This window comes from Petromyzon marinus, chromosome 5, assembly GCF_048934315.1.
Source record: "Petromyzon marinus isolate PM22_M1 ecotype Great Lakes invasive population chromosome 5, UKy_Petmar_22M1.pri1.0, whole genome shotgun sequence".
Taxonomy (NCBI): domain Eukaryota; kingdom Metazoa; phylum Chordata; class Hyperoartia; order Petromyzontiformes; family Petromyzontidae; genus Petromyzon; species Petromyzon marinus.
In genome coordinates this window covers 2808130-2828211 of record NC_133671.1, presented here as the reverse complement: position 1 = coordinate 2828211, position 20082 = coordinate 2808130, and the positions used below count along the sequence as shown (strand labels likewise).

The 20082-nt window shown below is 46.6% G+C and overlaps 1 protein-coding gene across 1 annotated transcript in view; it reads right to left on the bottom strand.

Moving 5' to 3' along the window:
- The window catches only part of LOC116938939 (bactericidal permeability-increasing protein-like), a 38650-nt gene extending 37035 nt beyond the window's left edge, over positions 1-1615 (bottom strand). The window contains exon 1 of the mRNA XM_032946691.2: positions 1258-1615. Within this exon, the coding sequence (XP_032802582.2) occupies positions 1258-1360 (103 nt within the window). The 5' untranslated portion in view covers positions 1361-1615. The remainder of the gene's footprint in view (positions 1-1257) is intronic.
- Positions 1616-20082: the final 18467 nt, after the last annotated feature.

The window sequence follows — 20082 nt, the reverse complement described above, 5'->3', positions numbered from 1 at the left end:
ACTGTTTAAATTGCATCGCTTTCAATCTGAACGCAAACCTCTTTAAAGGCTGCTCTTCTGCTGGCTCCCATAAGTACAGTCTGAAACCGGTACGACTGGAAACGCCAACTTTCATCAGCTTGCAGGAGCGAAGTATCATGTTCGTACGAGGAACCATTTGCAGAACCGATTGAAAAAGCACCCAAAATAAAATCACAACTGCCCTCGTAGTGTCACCAAGCAAGCAAGCAAGCCTGACTGCTGATGAGACACAATAGTTGAATCTTAACGACGGTGCTTGGCTCCACGAAACCGGCCGTTAAATTATTTGGTCGTTAAGCGAGTATAGGAAACGCTTAAAGGCTTAATTCGTTCCGATAGCATCGAAAGTTACACTTTTTCACCCCAAAAAAGTACTGAAAATATTTAAATAATGGATATTAGTGCATAAAGACACTAACAACATCATAAACACAATATAAAAAACGTGGTTAATCAAAGCATTCATTAATAATGATTTAAAGCTTTCGTGACTGCAGTAATTCATATTCTTAGCTCTTTCGGTAAAGTCACGTTGACTTTACCGAAAGAGCTAAGAATATAACATTCATTAATATTTACTGTACCTACACCAGTCTGTCGTAAACATGGGAGTGGGTTCCACTCGTAACTGTTAAAACTGGCCCAGCATTTGCTTGTGTTGAAGCAATGCTGCTGGAATTACGCATTCCCATAACGCTGCTAGGTTGGCGGGATGTGTAAACAAAACCGACTTATTGTTTTTATCTGGAGAAAAACACCGTGAATGCATCTCTACAACATTGAGCAACGTGTGTATTCGCACACGCAAATATGCCAACTAGTCTGTACAACCAACATCACTGTTTCACTTGTCTGATGTAGAATTTAATTCTGAGCAATGCTAACGTATATCAAATAATAAAGGCAAACCATATATTGGTTTGAAGCCGAGAGACAAATAAATGTGTAATGGTCAGTATCATGATACGGAAGTTGAACTTCATTATTAATTTACAATTGGACCAAACTGAATGCGTTTTTGTATTCGATTTGAGGTTTCCACAGCCTTGATTCTGCATAATTATGAACTTCTGGAGTGACTGTGTGTGTGTGTGACTTCATCACCAGTTGCGGCTTAAGCCTCCCTCCTTAGACAACTGGCGACAAAATCACGCGCGTAGTCACAGCCCATGAAGTTGAATGAGGGTGTGCTCTTGTCTTGAGGTAGAATGGTAAAGTGCGCACGTGTTTTATTACCGTAATCCAAGCCGCGTTGGGTGACGCGCAGCTCGAAGCCGGGTGCCGTGCACAGCGCGGTGGCGAGGAAGCAGCAACACAGGACGATCTGTATAATGATCATCGTTAAATCTGGATGACCACGCACGCTAAGGCTGGACTATAACCGTCTCCTCTGTTGAAGCGAACAGCAAATCTGCAACGACAACTATCTCCAGTGCACGTGAACTTGTAGGTGAAGGGCAGTGCACAAGAAATAGGAGGAAGTCGCCGTTTTCAGTTGGCTGAAAACGCCCCCAAGGTTTGTTTCCATCTGTCAAGCCCTCGAGCGTCACTGAACAGGAAAAACCCCCCCAAAAAACCCAACAAAAAACCCGACGTGGAATGTTCTCTAACATCAATATCGAAACTGTAATGTTTCTCGCGAGACATTTTTATGGACAGGTTCATGGTATCATCAAGATTATGCCATTTAAAATAAAACCAGGCTAACGCCTCAAAACAACAGTATTCATGCAAGCATACGTGTTAACACAATGTTTACCAAATGGTTAGGAAAGCATCAACGTTTGAATTGCAAGGTTATGCAATTCAAATAAAACAAGTTAACATCTCAAATTGCAATGCTCATATTGTACAGATATCCATGACGTGGAGTGAATGTGTGTATCGGGGTGGCAATTATGCGCGAGGTTCACGGGTTATGATATGTAGTGTGGTGTGAGTTGGTTCATGTGTGATCCGTGTGTATTGTTAGTGATACGGAGACGAGGTTTGCAGGAGGCACCTTTCATTGAGAACATTCACGGTCTCGCCTGCACACTCTCAACAGTCGCTTATCCTAGCCTATACACAACGCTAGCCGTCTAACACTGACGGCGCTGATTGAGACAGCCTACAACTATCTGGCAGCGCAATATCGAGCGAAGACGGCAGCGACGAGACAAATCCAATCCCAGAACCGGCAGCCTCGAGTTTCCGCTCTCCTTTGATGCTACCAGCGCGGCCTAACTCCGCCCTGGCCGCGCCTCCCTTCCCGAACCCGCTAGCAGGTTCCAGGGGCTTCCACACGGGGTCCTCCGTGACCCTTGCCCCGGTTCCTCCGCCCTGCCGACACGCACCGTGCACACGCTCACCGACGCGTGTACTGTCTGTCCACCACAGTTGCCGCTGCTGTCCACCAGCTGGCGCTGTTACACTACACGCGTATGAGGTGTTATCGCCGACTGTGAGCAGGGTGGTCACATGATGTAAGAGTCGGCGTTTATCTTCTGTCGTCTCTGTACCCGAAAATACCTCCAGTCCTACAAGGGAGTGTTGATCGGTAGGCTTGGACCACTGCTGGAGCGTGCTGTGACCACGTTGCTCGCTGTCCACTCAGGGGCTGTCCGCCTGTCAGGCTTGGTCCACAGCTGGAGTACGCTCGCGGCTCTCGAGCCAGCACGCTGCCAGTCAGTCGCCAGCTGCTGCGCCGCATGTTCACGGGTTGTCCGTGCACCAGGCTCGATCTGCAGCTAGAGCACGCTGCGGCCATGCTGACCTAGCGCTTGCAGCGCGTCAGCAGAGTGGTTGCACGCCACAACACTTGACCTGGCACGCCGTGAGTCGGTCACCAGCAGTCTTTGAGAGGAGCTTGGCGTGCGAGAACCCGTTGAGGCCCACTCTCGGCGATCAGCGACGTGTAGGCGGCCACCGGCTCGGCGGAGACTGCGCCTGACAATTCAGACAGACTCCCGGCCTTTTCACACCTCGTACAATATCAGTTAGAACTTCCCAGCCTGTAGCCTGGGAAATATTTATGTGCACACTCGATACTGGTGTATACCTCAAGTCTCCACTTGGGGAAGTTGCTATATGCCAACAATTCCCTCACACCTCTCCGCTTTGCACAGTATTGTATCGATAATTAATTCGCACAATAGCGTGAGGGAGAGCTACAGCGTATATAAAGCCACCTTGCCACGAGGGGCACTTATTGACAATTTTCCTTGACCACGCAACTTATCGCAACACTACTTTGCGAGTCCTTGACTCTGCAAGGGAATCAAATATGTAAAGAAAAATATAAAGTAACACTTTCAGGGACACGTAAGAGTCTGCCTTAGCAAATTACGAGGCCCAATCCCAGAGCTTGCCTCTGCAAGACTGATGAATATAATTTGTGTCTATTGTTATATAGGAATTTCTACTTTTTTTCAGTAATTCTCTAAGTCATGTTAGAGCCCAAAGCTCCTCCCACTGTCATGCCCCTCGAGTATTCATCGGCTTGGCCTTAGTTAAACTTTGGTCCTGGCTCTTGACATATCCTGGGGCCTGATGTCATAAGCGCCATATTTCCTTCCTTCAGAGGTCATCCCAACACTTGTGAGAACACAGACCCATTTAATTGCCCCTTGTGATGTCTCTCGACTCATACAATTTGGCCTCTAGATGTGGTGTGTGTGTGTCGAGCACATGTGTTTAAGTGTGAAAACGGCCTCTCCTCTGGGTATTCATGTCTCCCAACAGTGGCGGTTAGCTGAACTGGACCTGGTTTCCCCACGAAAGCTACTCGGCCTTAAAATGAATACCTGGTGCAGCATATAAAGATCGCCACTGGGGAGACAAAACGCGATCGGGCGTGGCTCTGGTTATAGCCCTTGAACACATTACTTTTCATAATTGAGAATTGCATACTTAGGATTATATATTGTTCTGAATGATCCTTAGGTTCAATAGGAACTTCAATAATTCATTATCAAGTTTAATATGCTTAACCCAGACCTCATGACAATTATGTATGGATAAGTGGGTGTTAATAAAACATGCAAACTAGTCATTCAAAACCTCCTGACCCTATGCTGTATTATCATGTAACAATACATCCTATCCTAAATTACCATTTAGTACCATGATGTTTAAGATTATTCATATGCGGCGGTTGTCATTTTGAAAGTTTCAACTTTCCAGACACCAGGGTTTGTTAATTCACAGTCGTTGAAACGGCAAGGGACATTATTGTCTTTTCCCTGTATATGACCTCGGGTCGCCAGCAGGTTTTGTGTTTGTGTTTTTAAATAGGTCTTCTCTTGCACATCCTGTTCTGCTCTGTTCTTAGGAGACGGCTGATACCTGACACCGTCCGTAAAGTTATCTTTCAGAAACAGATGCTGGGTCACTCCTTGCCCACGCAAGGGTTATTTCCTCTATGGCCTGCCATTCACCTGTTCCCCCTCTGCTGCATGAGTTGGGTTAATTCCTGGGAAGCAAAATACACTACAGCTTCACACGACCATCAGCAGCTCTGGTGATTCTTATCATGCCCATCTTATCAAAGCCTCTACTATTCTGTTTCCCAACTTCCCATTCTGGTGCTGATTGGCTTTGTCATCTGCTTTTTCCGATGTTCGGCATGGAGGGAACGCATATATGCCTACAAGGTACGATGCCATTCAGAATAGACAATATCACATTTTAATAATATATTAGGAACAGGTATATATACATTTCTAAATTTGTAACATAATGAGTTGCATATTTAGGAGGTAGATAAACTTGAGAGAAAACTATTGATACATGCTCAATTGGTCCACAGTCCACCGGATTCAGTGTTTTTGTCTCGAACGAATCATTAAAATAAACTATTCCTCCCATCTTGGTCTATATATCTCTCCATCGTAAATTGTAACCTTAATTTCAGAGTCTCCAGTGTGTTTTGTAAATCATGTTTCGCAGATGCCTAATACTGCCACTGGATTTACTGATATAAAATTCTGGATGATCTCAATTTCCTTGGGCAAACTACAAATATTGAATTGGGCAAAATTCAATCCTTTAATGCAGTTTATCCATGTCTATTAATGAGGAAGGGCCATGGTTTGGATAGATATCTGTTTAATAATCTTTTTTACAAGTTGACCTGGCTGTTTTAATAGCCGGGTATGTTGTAAGGAGCTTCTATTTGTAATAATAAATACATTGCATTGAAAGTTTGTCCAGCCTATAAAAGTTGCTATCGCAGCTCCACTTTCAGGACCCAGAATAAAAAGGTTGTTTAAGACCAATTCATACTAGATCATGCACTAAATGTGCGAGAAAGGAACTTTGCACTTCACTGTGCACCGAGGAAACATTTAGCAAAACAATAATTATGAGCAATACACATATATATTAAACACTACAATTTAGTTTTCTGGGTCAAACAATAATAACCATATCTCCAGTGCGAGGGCATTAAAAGTAGATTCCGAATATATGATAAAAAAAACAACCACCAACCAATAACAGATATTAATCTACAGTCCAAGAAAGGCAATCCAGAGTTATTCGGGGTGTGGCACCTCGGCCGTGCCAACACCACAGTGATATACACTGCAGTGCGAAGCCACACGCTGGAGTCCCAGCAGTGGAATTCAGCACAGTCAGATTGAGGAGTGGGCATGCAGGGTTAAGCAAGAAGCAGACAGCACCCCGAAGATTCCGTTATGGGTGAGCGCACGCCGAGCGCTAGCAGAGGTGGTGTACGACACCACAGAGATGGTCTGCACGCAGGAAACTCACCAGGGCCCCAGTAGAGATCTGCAACACGTACAAAAGAGCTGATCACAGACAGCTTTCACCAGCTCTAGCAGGGATAGTGCAGATCTCCACAGAGTTAGGCAGTGCATTCGTGGCTGCTGTTGTCTTCCCACTTGTCTATGGTTCCTCCTCCTGGCGACTCTTGAGTCGTCCTCTCTCTCACAGAAACACAAAAAACTGGCACGATAAAAAAAACAAGCCCAAAATAAGCCGGTGTCCAAAGCCTCAAAGGAGTGGGGCCTAAATTAATGGTGGCGTTTAAAGAGAATGAGGCAAACCCCAAAGCAAATGCTGTGGGCCTAAAAGGGGGCAGGACCTCTAGAGGAAGGTGTTGAGTCTCAAGGAGGAAGGTGTGGGGCCTCAAGGAGGAAGGTGTGGGGCCACTAGAGGAAGGTGTGAGGCCTCAAGAGGAGGATGTGGGGCCTCAAGGAGGAAGGTGTGAGGCCTCAAGAGGAAGATGTGGGGCCTCAAGACGAAGGTGTGGGGCCTCAAGAGGAAGGTGTGGGGCCTCAAGAGGAAGGTGTGAGGCCTCAAGAGGAAGGTGTGGGGCCTCAAGAGGAAGGTGTGGAGCCTCAAGAGGAAGGTGTGAGGCCTCAAGAAGAAGGTGTGAGGCCTCAAGAGGAAGGTGTGGGGCCTCAAGAGGAAGGTGTGGGGCCTCAAGAGGAAGGTGTGGGGCCTCAAGAGGAAGGTGTGAGGCCTCAAGAAGAAGGTGTGAGGCCTCAAGAAGAAGGTGTGGGGCCTCAAGGAGGAAGATGTGAGGCCTCAAGAAGAAGGTGTGGGGCCTCAAGAGGAAGATGTGAGGCCTCAAGAGGAAGGTGTGGGGCCTCAAGAGGAAGGTGTGAGGCCTCAATAGGAAGGTGTGAGGCCTCAAGAAGAAGGTGTGAGGCCTCTAGAGGAAGGTGTGAGGCCTCAAGAGGAAGGTGTGGGGCCTCAAAAGGAAGGTGTGAGGCCACTAGAGGAAGGTGTGAGGCCTCTAGAGGAAGGTGTGGGGCCTCAAGAAGAAGGTGTGAGGCCTCAAGAGGAAGGTGTGGAGCCTCAAGAAGAAGGTGTGGGGCCTCAAGAGGAAGGTGTGAGGCCTCAAGAAGAAGGTGTGAGGCCTCAAGGAGGAAGGTTTGGGGCCTCAAGAGGAAGGTGTGGGGCCTCAAGAGGAAGGTTTGGGGCTTCAAGAGGAAGGTGTAGGGCCTCAAGAGGAAGGTGTGCGGCCTCAAGAGGAAGGCGTGGGGCCTCAAGAGGAAGGTGTGAGGCCTCTAGAGGAAGGTGTGGGGTCTCAAAAAGAAGGTGTGAGGCCTCAAGAAGAAGGTGTGGGGCCTCAAGGAGGAAGATGTGAGGCCTCAAGGAGGAAGATGTGAGGCTTCAAGAGGTAGGTGTGGGGCCTCAAGAGGAAGGTGTGGGGCCTCAAGAGGAAGGTGTGGGGCCTCAAGAGGAAGGTGTGAGGCCTCAAGAGGAAGGTGTGAGGCCTCAAGAGGAAGGTGTGAGGCCTCAAGAGGAAGGTGTGAGGCCTCAAGGAGGAAGATGTGAGGCCTCAAGAAGAAGGTGTGCGGCCTCAAGAGGAAGATGTGAGGCCTCAAGAGGAAGGTGTGAGGCCTCAATAGGAAGGTGTGAGGCCTCAAGAAGAAGGCGTGAGGCCTCAAGAAGAAGGTGTGGGGCCTCAAGAGGAAGGTGTGAGGCCTCAAGAGGAAGGTGTGAGGCCTCAAGAGGAAGGTGTGAGGCCTCAAGTGGAAGGTGTGGGGCCTCAAGAGGAAGGTGTGGGGCCTCAAGAGGAAGGTGTGGGGCCTCAAGAGGAAGGTGTGGGGCCTCAAGAGGAAGGTGTAAGGCCTCAAGATGAAGGTGTGAGGCCTCAAGAAGAAGGTGTGGGGCCTCAAGAGGAAGGTGTGAGGCCTCTAGAGGAAGGTGTGGGGCCTCAAGAAGAAGGTGTGAGGCCTCTAGAGGAAGGTGTGGGGCCTCAAGAGGAAGGTGTGGGGCCTCAAGAGGAAGGCGTGAGGCCTCAAGAGGAAGGTGTGGGGCCTCTAGAGGAAGGTGTGAGGCCTCAAGAGGAAGGTGTGGGGCCTCAAGAGGAAGGCGTGAGGCCTCAAGAGGAAGGTGTGGGGCCTCAAGAGGAAGGTGTGAGGCCTCTAGAGGAAGGTGTGAGGCCTCAAGAGGAAGGTGTGGGGCCTCAAGAGGAAGGTGTGGGGCCTCTAGAGGAAGGTGTGGGGCCTCTAGAGGAAGGTGTGGGGCCTCAAGAGGAAGGTGTGGGGCCTCAAGAGGAAGGCGTGAGTCATCAAGAAGAAGGTGTGGGGCCTCAAGGAGGAAGATGTGAGGCCTCAAGGAGGAAGATGTGAGGCTTCAAGAAGAAGGTGAGGGGCCTCAAGAAGAAGGTGTGGGGCCTCAAGAAGAAGGTATGGGGCTTCAAGAAGAAGGTGTGAGGCCTCAAGGAGGAAGATGTGAGGCTTCAAGAGGAAGGTGTGGGGCTTCAAGAGAAATTGGGAGGGGCCTCAATAGAAAGGGATGGGGCCTAAAGAGTAGGGGGCATGACCTTAAGAGAAAGACAGGACAAACCCCGAAAACTGCATGTAGAGAAGTGCCTCAGCCATAAACTTCCCTGTTGATTTAAATAAACGCAAAGTATCAAATACGTGCAGTAGGCAGAGACGTTTTAATGCTGCAGGTGTGGCCCCAGGCCAACTAGATTCGTTTTTAATGTAAAACAACTGCAGGCATCTTTTGAAAGTGCAATGAAGCCATATGTGTGGGCAGAAGTGCTGGCACGTGGATTGAAAGCTAATTAATTTGTATTGTGGAGCAAAAGCGAGGGGAGGTGCTGCTGAAGTGCTGAAGTGAGGCCTTTCTTGATTGAAGTGATCTTAGTCCTTGACCTTCTTGGCTGCCTGCCTGTCCATCCAAAACAGAATTACAATTTTCGTTTATATTTGTTTTAGCTGTAACACTTTGGCCACGGCATACACCAAGGGAGACTGTGGCAGACGGGATAGGGAACCCTTAGATACCGAGTATGGGGGGAGGACTTCCTATGATGCTAAGGTTCAGGACTGTGGCTCATGCCATGGTTTGCATCGGATCCCTGGTCCACACCTCCCCATCAATCACGGCTGGTGGAAAAGGTGTTCCAGCTACAGAACTACATTCGCACTCTCACAAGGACTCCTTCTATAGCCTTTAAGATATTTTTAAGGAAGGTGGTATTAACAAGGACATATTAAGGCTGGCATGGTACATGAGGAGTTGGGTGGCTAGAACTATGTCCAGCCAATGCTGATGTTTACACACCACACTCGACTTTAAACCTAGGGGAGGTCCATAACCAGTACAAATATTTGTCACTGATGTTGGCTATGAGCAGGAATCACACTCAGGATCCCGGGTTCAACGTGCAGTGTGTTAACCACTGCTCTACACACACATAATTCAATGCCATTTTTACCAACACCAGGCCCTCGTAATTGGCTTTAGATTAGATGGATGGAGCACAGCTCAGCTGCCAGGCATCCTGGTAGCCGCCACGAGCAAGAATGTGATGTCTGGGTACCACGTGGGCAGACCTAAGTGGAAGGAATGGTGGCAGGCCCGGTGGCATGATGGTAGAGCGAGCGAATCGCAGTCAGGTTGCGAGTTCAAATCCTAGTTTGGGGGGTTTCCTCAACCCATAATCCTTCTGGGTCAATTAAATGAATACCACGTTGTGGGGAACAGTGGTTGTCCTATGGATCGACTCGCTTATTACATAGCAATATGGAGTTTACAGCACTGGCTCAGAGCTGTAAAGAGATGAGCACTGTACCAATGTTTATTTGAGCAGCAAATCACTGTGGTGCCCGACGTCCACCTCGCCGCCCTCACGTCCACCCGTTCTTCCCCCTCCTCCACCGTGTCGGGCTGCCCTTGCCTGGCACCTGCCGACCCGAGTAACTGGGCCCCCTTTGTTTTGCGTTGTCCCTAAGGGATAGGCAGTATTGTTGGCCGGGGCCATGCAGAGGTAAAACACATGCCCACGCACACAGCAGCTTCCGCTAGCAAAAGGCCACGAAACGCTCTACTACCTGCGCAATTAATGAGTACATGTGTAGTGACGTATAATGGGTCACTACGGCGTGTAGCGCCAGTTATTGATAGGAGAACTGGGAGTGTAGTAGCCCTCTGCCAGCAGGGTGTGCTATGTCATGGAAAAGGGTCCCGAAGGGGCATGGTTCTGGTGGCTGGCAGAGAGAGGGCATCTGAGGACGTAGCAGCCCGATTGGCCACCAAGGGCACGTGACAGGACAGGGCAAGGATGTGGGCCAAAGATGACAGAAGGGACACGAGGTGTAGGGCCCAGAATCTTCTGGTAAGTTCCAGAAGGGGGCGTGGCCGAGGGCAGAGCCAGCCCACACTGGGAGAAATAAAATAGAGGTCCCGGGGTCCCATCGGGGCTGTCTGCTGGAATGGAACCCGCCGTGCTACATCTTCTACTCGGTCTCCGGTCTTCGTGCTTGGCATCGTGGGTCAGGCAGTGTGCCGACTGACCTGACCCGTTTATGTAGTTACCCAGTGGTGGTTACCGGTTATGTAGTTATCCCGTTGTGGTTACGTTTATATAGTTACCCCGTTGTGGTCGTAGAATAAATGTGTTGCCTCCTGAGTTAAGTGTGTTTCTCAGTGAACCCACTACACATGTACGTGGTGGCCAACAAACGATGGCCGCTATGCGCCCAACCACCCACACAATTGACTCACGTATACGTGGTAACTACATCAAGATCACCACCTTGCTTTCACCTTCACTGCGTGGTGATCCACTGCCACAAAGGACTCAGCACATACACGCGGTCGCTCCACACGAAAATCGCAACCACTACTCCACATACAATTCATGCTCATACTTTTTTTCGGCGCAAACAAATCCTCTAAAGTAAGCTGTCTAGTTGGTACAACTCGAGAGGAGTGTATTGTGAGAAAAGCCTTGTCTAATGCTACCTACCCAACCAGTCAACCAAGCGTCTTACCTCGTACCTCGTCGCTGCAGTCACTGGCATCTCACAGACGCTGCAAGCGGGGAAAAGAGGACTGACTAAGATCTTCACGGCCAAGATGTAGGAGACGAGATCCCCCTCGTTTCCCAGTCTCACCTTTGTATATTCGACTTCAAAGGACCTGGGTCACGTGATATCACGCGGCCAATCGTGTGCCTGTGGCCATACCTCACTTTTTTCCCTGAAGCGGGCGTTGAGCTCCGCCGACCTATTGCTTTCTTTTCCCGCACTTTTCAGTCTAGCCAACCCTGACACTTTATTCAGGAATGTATGACTCATCGCAGCTGACCTAGTACTCTTTTTGCGCCCATAAACTATTAAGCCAAATTAGGGGCACTGCGATGTAAACTATCCTGCTGGGTCAAACAAATCGCCTGGAATCGGAAAACCGTTGGACATTCCCCAGAGGAATCCACGGATTAATACCCGATTGTCAGCCGACCCATCAGGACACTATATGTGTGCGATGTGTGTGTTCAGTGTGGGGGTCATGGGGGGGGGTCGCGGCGCCTGCAGAGTGGCTTCGAGGCCGCGGCACCACAACTTCGACGTCCTACCTAGATCAACTTCAGAATCCGAATATTAATACTGGAGGCATCTGATGAGCTGTGAAGCTATTTTTCAGAGATGTTCATTAGGGGCGGGTCAGAATGTTATAACGAACAATACACAACACGAAAGGAGTGCAGAGTATAGGAAAGGGAAACAAATAACTGAAATGTATAAATAAAACGAAATAACTTATCTTACCAGGCAAAGCCCAGAGGTATTAACTTATTTTTCAGAAGCAACCTGGCCACAAATAATAGCTCAACAAAGTGGCGTAGCATATGGACATTTATAGCAGCAAAATTATCTAAATCAGGAGAGAACAGAAAGCATGGGCCACTTGGGCATTACCACATCAAAAGATGTGTGATAGCAATTCCGGTTTAAATAATAAGAAATGGGTATTGGAGTGGGCCAAACCGCTGTATGAGTTATTGGGCTGTAAAATGTAAACTTGGCCACCTTGGAGGTTTTTGACAAGAAATTTAAGTTCAAACCGTTTGTGAAAGCTAAAGTATGGTAATTGGCAATAAACTTGCGCTGGAATGAGTGCTGTTATGTGTAGCCAGCTCGTCATCTCTCCCGCTGTGATCATGAGAGAACGGGAAAGTATTTGACTGAAGTTGCGTTGTTCTTTACAGCAACTATATGACGCACTAGACACCTCACTTCACGTGGGAATTTCACCCGAACACGAAGCCTGCAGTGGAAAGATGCAGTACACAACTATTTGCATCTCTGGACTGCAACATGTGGCTTAGAACACAATTATACTTACTTTATGTGCAATGCATCCCAGGTAAGCACACAGTGGCTATAAATGCTTAGCGTGAAATTATGGGCAGTCATCGACTTACAAACATAATTAGCTCCTGAGACGCGTTCTTAAGTCGGTTTGTAAGTCGGAACACAACAATGTCCTGTATTTAAATGCTCATTCGGTCAGTGTTATGAAATGTTACGGTTCAACAAAAAAGGGAAGCAGTTAAATTCATAGAGAAATGTTGTACATTGGCATATAGCACTGTAAACAAATACTGTATAGTAAATAAAACATACAAAGTTACATAAATAGAACAAAAATCATTTTATTTTCGCTTACCTTGAATCCTGCTGGCTTACTTGTCGGAAGGGGCGCAATGGGTTACCACAATTGCGCACACACACACACAAAGATCCCCAATATAGCCTTAACAGACTGTAGGAGAAAGTGCTGTTAGCGAGCACCTATGAAGGCCGACATGGCACAAGAGGTGATGGGTGGCCAGAACCACACCCGACGGCCTTTCTCCCTAGTAGCGATATTGACACATCGCGCTAGGTACTTCTCTGCTGTATCACTCAAGAGTAAAGAAGCAATAGGAAGCTACTGTTGAAACTGCCACCTGCACTGTTGCTCGCACTCTTCGGCACCACTCCCTCTCGAGCAGATGGTGGCTAAACTCCTTCAAACTGGGTGGAGGATTTGGCCAGGTGTCCAAATGCTGGGACCACAGATACCAGCAGATGGCCCTCTAAAAGAGTGACAACACTTCAAGGTGAGACCGAGTCACAATGTGCATGACAATATTAATTCAAATGCTTTTCTGCAACACAATCACACGTGCCTACCTAGACACGACACGAAAAGCATTCCGTTTGAATGATGATGCAAGTGCCGATGTTTTCATAAGTATCCTTTATTTACACAGCATGACAGAGCAATAAATATACCGCAAGGCCATCTTCCTCAAGATACTGAAACACAACAGCATCATCCGGTTTAAGGACTTTGTCGTGGGAGACCACCAAAATTGCGTACCGGAATACTACGGCGGCATTTATAGGATTTTATGTTTTATTGCAATTGCAACAGAACATGAGCGCGGTACAATATGCCGATTGCAAATGGAGGGGAAGAGAAACTCCGCAAACAGCGACCCGATTTTGGTGCAGCAGGACCTTACGAAGGGGAGCTTTGCAACTTTTTGATCCAAACCACGGTATCATCATCAAGCAGCTGCATTAACCATTTTTATGGCTGGTTAATCAATTCTCGGGACACGGCCATACCCAGTGGTAAAAATGCTGTCTTGTTAAGTGAGTTGCAATCAGCAAATCAACATATTAGCGATACACCGGTGCACGGTATAAATAAGGAATTAAAAAAAAAGCTTTTTTAAAAACACGCTTTTATGAAATGTACTAGTAATGGAAGAACTCCACGACTCCAGGAAATGGCCCCGAAGCTTGCCACAACGTAAGGGACGATGGCCAATTACAGCCAACGTCAGTTGACCGTGGACAATTAGACCCAAGCCGAAACATAACATATAAAAAATAATGTTTTAAAATGTATATATTTTATTTTTAATGATAGAATATAGTATTGTCATCAGTATGACATAAGTATACCAAGTTTGCAGTCGATACCACATTGGGAAGTGGGTTAAAATTGAGTTGCAAGATTTGAGGATACAACAACAACGACGACAATGACAACAACAGACAGAGTGAGTTAAATAAAAGCGTCTAAAAAGAAAGCACATTTATCAAAATAATTACTTTTTTTCCGACGATTCGCAAACCCGGTCAGAAAATATTGCGTGGTGCGTCAAAATCATTCTCATGTCGAAGCAGTCGGAAGACGAATGTTACGAGCGGCTGAACATGACGATTCACAGTCTGTTCCTCTATAGCAGCACCCAGCGTGATTGACGATTGGCTCCCGTGTTCCAATGGCAGATTGGACTCATGCCCTAGCCTTGGTAGGACCATTTCTCGATTCGACGGATCCCAATCAATCGTAAATATTTACCTTTATTTTAGCAAGTCTCCGTATACTGAATTCACCTTAGAATCGCATCAAACTTGGCGAAAGGGTAAATTAAACACGGATAAACAGATTGACTGATTCAAATGTACGTCTTAGACTGTTTTATGAGGACCAGTGTGTTATGCTGCACCAGTATACCACCAATACGTCCAAGTATTCAAGTAATTGTTATAGCTAAAATGTCTTTCCTCACCCTCAGTGTTTCAGTACTTGGTGTGTGTGGATATGCTGGTTCCTTTGTGCAGGATGCTGTGTTTAACCGTGTTGTACTGTTTCTGTGTTGTCTCGTTAGCATGGGCAGCCTTTTTGATGTGGGGAAAGCAAACGGAGCATTCACCCTCTCTTCCATCAAAAGATATGCCCGGTCCCTGATGGAAGCGTTAGCCATTCTGGAAAAGAATGGTGTGGTCTATGGGGACCTCAAGCTGGTAAGGGTTTAGAATTCTCTCATTTATGCGGATTAAGCAGGTTTAAGGATGATGCCGTACTGTAATGGTTAGGTCACCAGACTTTCCCGGCACAGCAATTAGAAATGGACATGTTTAAAATCCAAACCCCCTCACCCACCCACTGCCTCTACACACAGCAGTATAAATAGGTAAACCACGGATAATTAGGTCACGAGTGGTGGGGTAATGTGTGGGTACTCCCACATCTTCCACGACATTTGCCTGTGTGGAAGAGTGGCCCAAATACCATCCAGATGGGCTCTCTTGAGCTACCTATGGTGGAGGCCTCTTTGGAAGTAGAGAAGTGAGCAAGTAATTCCAGGGCTGCACCTTTACCATTAAGCTTTTAAACAGATCTAGCAGTATATGTGTCTTAAGCATCTGTAGCTCTAGTAATAGGTTTTTACCCTTTTAGCTGGCACAAAAACTGACACCTTTATACAAGGGATCATGTTTGCAATAACCACAAACAAGCAGTCAAAAATGCAAACAAAAAGAGACAACTCTGATAATGATATGCACTGTCCTTGAATTTGATTGGTCCACACCCGAGATGGATTTTCTTAGAGCCTAGTCTCCACTGGTGTTGGACCAGACGACGCCAAAAGGCGTACAACTCAAAAATAGCGCACTATCAGAGTATTGAGAGCTCAGGGTAAGCCTTTACTTTATGAGACCTCTTTTGCCAGTGACAAGATATAGTAATAGGTTTTTACCCTTTTAGCTGGCACTAAAACTGACACCTGCATACAAGGAATATTGTTTGCAATAACCACAACACAAGCCGTCAAAATGCAAACAAAAAGAGACACCTCTGATAATGATATGCACTGTCCTTGAATTTGATTGACCCACAATCGAGACGGCTTTTCTTAGAGCCTAGTCTCCACTGGTGTTGGACCATATGACGCCAAAAGGCGTACAACTCAAAAACAGCGCACTATCAGAGTATTGAGAGCTCGGGGCAAGCCTTTACATTATGAGACCTCTTTTGCCAGTAACAAGATATAGTAATAGGTTTTTACCCTTTTAGCTGGCACTAAAACTGACACCTTCATACAAGGGATAATGTTTGCAATAACCACAACACAAGCAGTCAAAATGCAAACAAAAAGAGATATCACGGATTTTATGTACTGTGTTGAATCGGACCTGGATCTGGTTCCATCTGTAAAAGATGCTGTTCCAGACATACAGTACCCGGGCGTTGGAGAGTATGTAGAGTTTATTGATAACATTGTGGTAGTATATATTTTAGTTTTTTATTGGTTTACTATATGGTTTTCAATAGTGGCCTTCTTTTTCCTCTTTTGTTTGCATCTTGACTGCTTGTGTTGTGGTTATTGCAAACATGATCCCTTGTATAAAGGTGTCAGTTTTTGTGCCAGCTAAAAGGGTAAAAACCTATTACTATATATTGTTACTGGCAAAAGAGGTCTCATAATGTAAAAACATCTGTAGCTCCTTTCCATGTGGTGGCCAGTTTAATTCCCATCACGGCTGTATAATACATTAGAGTTCTTCTCATCCGGGACCATATTACCCATGATTTTTATTATTGTTGGGACCCGTAGAGGTCATATAAACACCAATTATAATCAGTGGCCTTCTTTTTCCTCTTTTATGTAATTATCCACATTTATTTTAATATTCTGCAATGCAGGATGTTATCGCCGATGAGAAGAGTCGCCATGTCATTTCTTCCTGTTATCAGCATTTAGTTTTCATACACAACTTAATCATAAGATTGAATTCATAGTGAATCATCTTTATGGGAATATTTGATCCTGGACGAGCCCCCAATTGTAGCAACTTCGCATAATAGGGTGGACCCAACCCGGGCGATCAAACCTCTAGGTTTCCCAGGCATCTCTTTCAACAAAGTAGGTATGGGTGGATGTTGAGCAAGGGTGCAGCGATATAAAAATAACACCGTTATGTAAGGGCTTCATAGGGTTATCTGCTGCAGCCGGCAATTAAAGAAGTCTACACTCTGAGGACGTGAGGTACAGTTTACCCCCCTATGGCAACACTACGACCACTTATTGGTACTACTATATTGGTACTACTATATTCAGGAAAAGCGTCTACCTAATTCCTGACAGAGGCTGGGGTGAGCGCCCGTTCAGAACTGCTCGTGTGTTAGTTGCATTTGTAGTGTCATCCGGTGAGACTGGGCATTTGTCCACATGGGGCTCCATAGTGTACAACCTTTCCCTGCGTTTCAAGCATCTGTGGAAGCCGGCATGAGTCGCCCCGTGTCTGCTGTGCATGACCATCCGCACAGGCCCATGGGTCTCCTCATGTAACTGAGTCTCAGTGCAGTGATGCTGCCCAGTTCCATGCTGTGGCATTAGTGGTAGGAGGCTGTGAGCACCAAGAACCGACCTGGGGTCACCTCTCCCGCATTCCCGCTTCTCGCCACTCTCTCTCAGGCATGTTCAGAGTTGGTTTTCCACGCAGGAATGAGTTAGGGAAGATTTATCCGATCCTCGCTAAAGTTTGGTCCAGCTGGAGGTGCTGGCTGACTGGAGGTGAGAATTGCTCTGGTGGTTTACCTATTTCCGTTCTTGTCCAATGCCTCCTTTCTGATGTGTTCCTCTTCTCAAGGTACATATGTACAAATGTACATTTGTTTGATTTGACTGCATTAACACATCTCTTGTACTGTAATTTCAGTTGTGAGTAGCACAACATGATGATCCCACACTCCCTGTGTGGCAGACCTTCTGCTCACAGAAACAGTAGTTCAAGGGCGGCGGGCAAAACATTGCTTGGTCTTTATAAATAATAGCCTTCATGAGCACTGATATTTACTCGTCCCAATTAAACTTTAAGATAGTTGCCAAGTGCTTTTTGAGAGCGATTTCCCAGTGCCTGTTTCGGAGCTTCTAGGAGCCAAACTTGAGGCATAGTACATTGGCCATAGGATAATGCCAGCCCTTTAAAAGAGTTCACACTGAGCATGAGCAGGGGATGACGAGCATAAGGTTGTGGAATAGGTGATGGTGGTGGAAATTGAGGACAAGGAAAAGATGTCCCATCAGTCATCCATAGTCAAACCAGGAAGCAAAGTAATTCCCACATGCCCTATTGCGAGCGGTGGTAATGGAGGGCATTTCCATAATCTGAGACATAGGTTTAAGACACTAAGGACGTGGGTACTACTTACCATAATAACTGTATTCAACCTTCCATACACATACCACTGCTCTCCTCTCCTTAAACAACTTCACTGGCTTCCTGTCTATCACCTCTGTCTTTTTAAATTCCTCACCCTAGTATTCAAAGCTTTGCATGGTCTTGCCCCGCCCTACCTCGCTTCTCTCATTTATTTATATGTTCCTTCACGCTCCCTTCGATCTCAATATTCCCGTTTTCTCACTATTGCATCACCTCCTTGTGCCCAGTCTCGCTTTTGTTATTTCTCTCTTTTTGCCCCGTTCCACTGGAACAAACTCCCACTCCACATCAGACTCTCACTCTCGCTTTCCACCTTCCGCTCGGTCCTCAGTACCATTCTCTTCTCTATTGCTTTTTCTCTTACACTGCCTCCACCCCTACCGGTTCCTTCCCCCACCTCTAACCTACTCCCAGCCCCCCAGTCCTCTTTCTCCTACAACCCTAATTCCTGAACCGGCTCTGACGTCTGGCTATATGCACCTCACCACATCTCTCCCCAGCCCTATACTGTGCTCCATTAACTCAACGATCCGGCCACTAGACCTCTGCCCCTACTACCCTTTACTTACTATCATCCATGCCTATTTTAACGCTTCAAGCATGTGCCCCATACCCCACCACCTCTCATCCACGTTACACCCATCAGACACCCTCACTCACCATCACATTCCACCTTATTCTGTCTTACCTACCCTAGCAACATCAGCTCCATTCCCAGCCCCTGTCCCTTCATCCATTCCATCACCTCCCTCACAGACCGCCGTTGGCTTGCATTTTAAAGGGCCCTAAACAGGGTGCTCTATAATCCTAAATATTAGAGAGTAGCACGGTGACTTTTACTTGGGCAAAGTATGTCAACCAATTGGGACTGTGTTTCAGATATAAATAATCTGTCCACCTTTTTTTGATAAGAGACTACTTAGATCAACTGACATTTTCATCCACGATGGGATGAAGGTGTGTTCATTTTCGTGTGTCAAACCATCGACCTTTTCCATGAATAATGCATTATCTAAGCTATAATTTCCTTCAAAACGATATCCCATATATATAATTAGGATGCTAAAATTTAATGTTTGACTTATATGCGGAACTGCCCTATATGCAGTGCTAAACATTGATGTCCTATCCCTAACCCTATCTGTATCTTCAATGGTGATCACATTATGGAACACTCAATGGTTGATTCGCCAATACGGAGAAGGAATCATCACACCAATACACCACCCCGCTACTCCTTTTGATATTATCTGGCTCAGCCACCTCAATCGACATTAACCATACGAATAACATGACTGCATAATCAAGGTTTTTGGGTTAGATCGTGGAAGTATAAATGTCTCGTAACCCTTCACCACCTGACACAGTAAGGTTTTTCACGTAAACAAAAAGACAAATAGTTACTACTTCAGCCCACCGGTGTGTTCAAGAGTGAATCCACAACATTTACAATTTGAGTACGATGTTCCGCAGGTAATTACATCCAGCATCATCGGGCGATTTGCCAGAATAATGAAGCAATCCATCTGCTTCGGTCTTAAACAGAGCAAGATGACGTCATCACTGTGAGCCAATCAGGTGCGGAGAGCAGAGGGTGGAGGGGGGGGTTAATTGTAATTATATAACAAGATACACATCTACACCACAAACCTTTATTATGAATATTGGTCGCGAAAGCCGACATTAAACTGACTAAACTCTGTGAGGAGGATACTTTTCTTAAAATAAGAAAATTGGAGAAACTCCGCATTAAGCGGGTAAAATAATGTCTTCATTGGTGTTCCTCAAAACGTGCAGAGACTCAAAAGATAATACCAAACGCAGTTAAAATAACGCATCACGTTAAGCAGTTTAAAGCTAACCAAATACTACACAAAGCAAGTTAATTATTATGTAGGGAGTGCGGAAAGAGAGAGACGGTGCGTGGGTGGAGATAATGAGGGGATAGGGACAGTGCGTTGCCAGGTGGTCACGAGGGATAATTACAGGAGGGAACCATGGGGGGGGATGTTCAGGATTGGCTGAGACAGTTCGGGAAAGAAGGTGTGGCTGGGGGGCGGGGCGAGGCCACGCCGGGAGGAATATAAGGCGGAGGCTAAGACAGCTTGGGGCTGCCCTGGGATTGGGATGGACTGCCTCTACGCCGCCGTCGTCTTTGGGCCATCGCTGTTTCCGTGCCGTCACTGTCTCCATGCGGTCGTTGCTTGGGTGTTGTCCTAGCCCAGGTATCTGTCGTTATCCTAGCCCAAGTATCTGTTGTTATTCTAGCCCAAGTACTGTATGCTAGTCA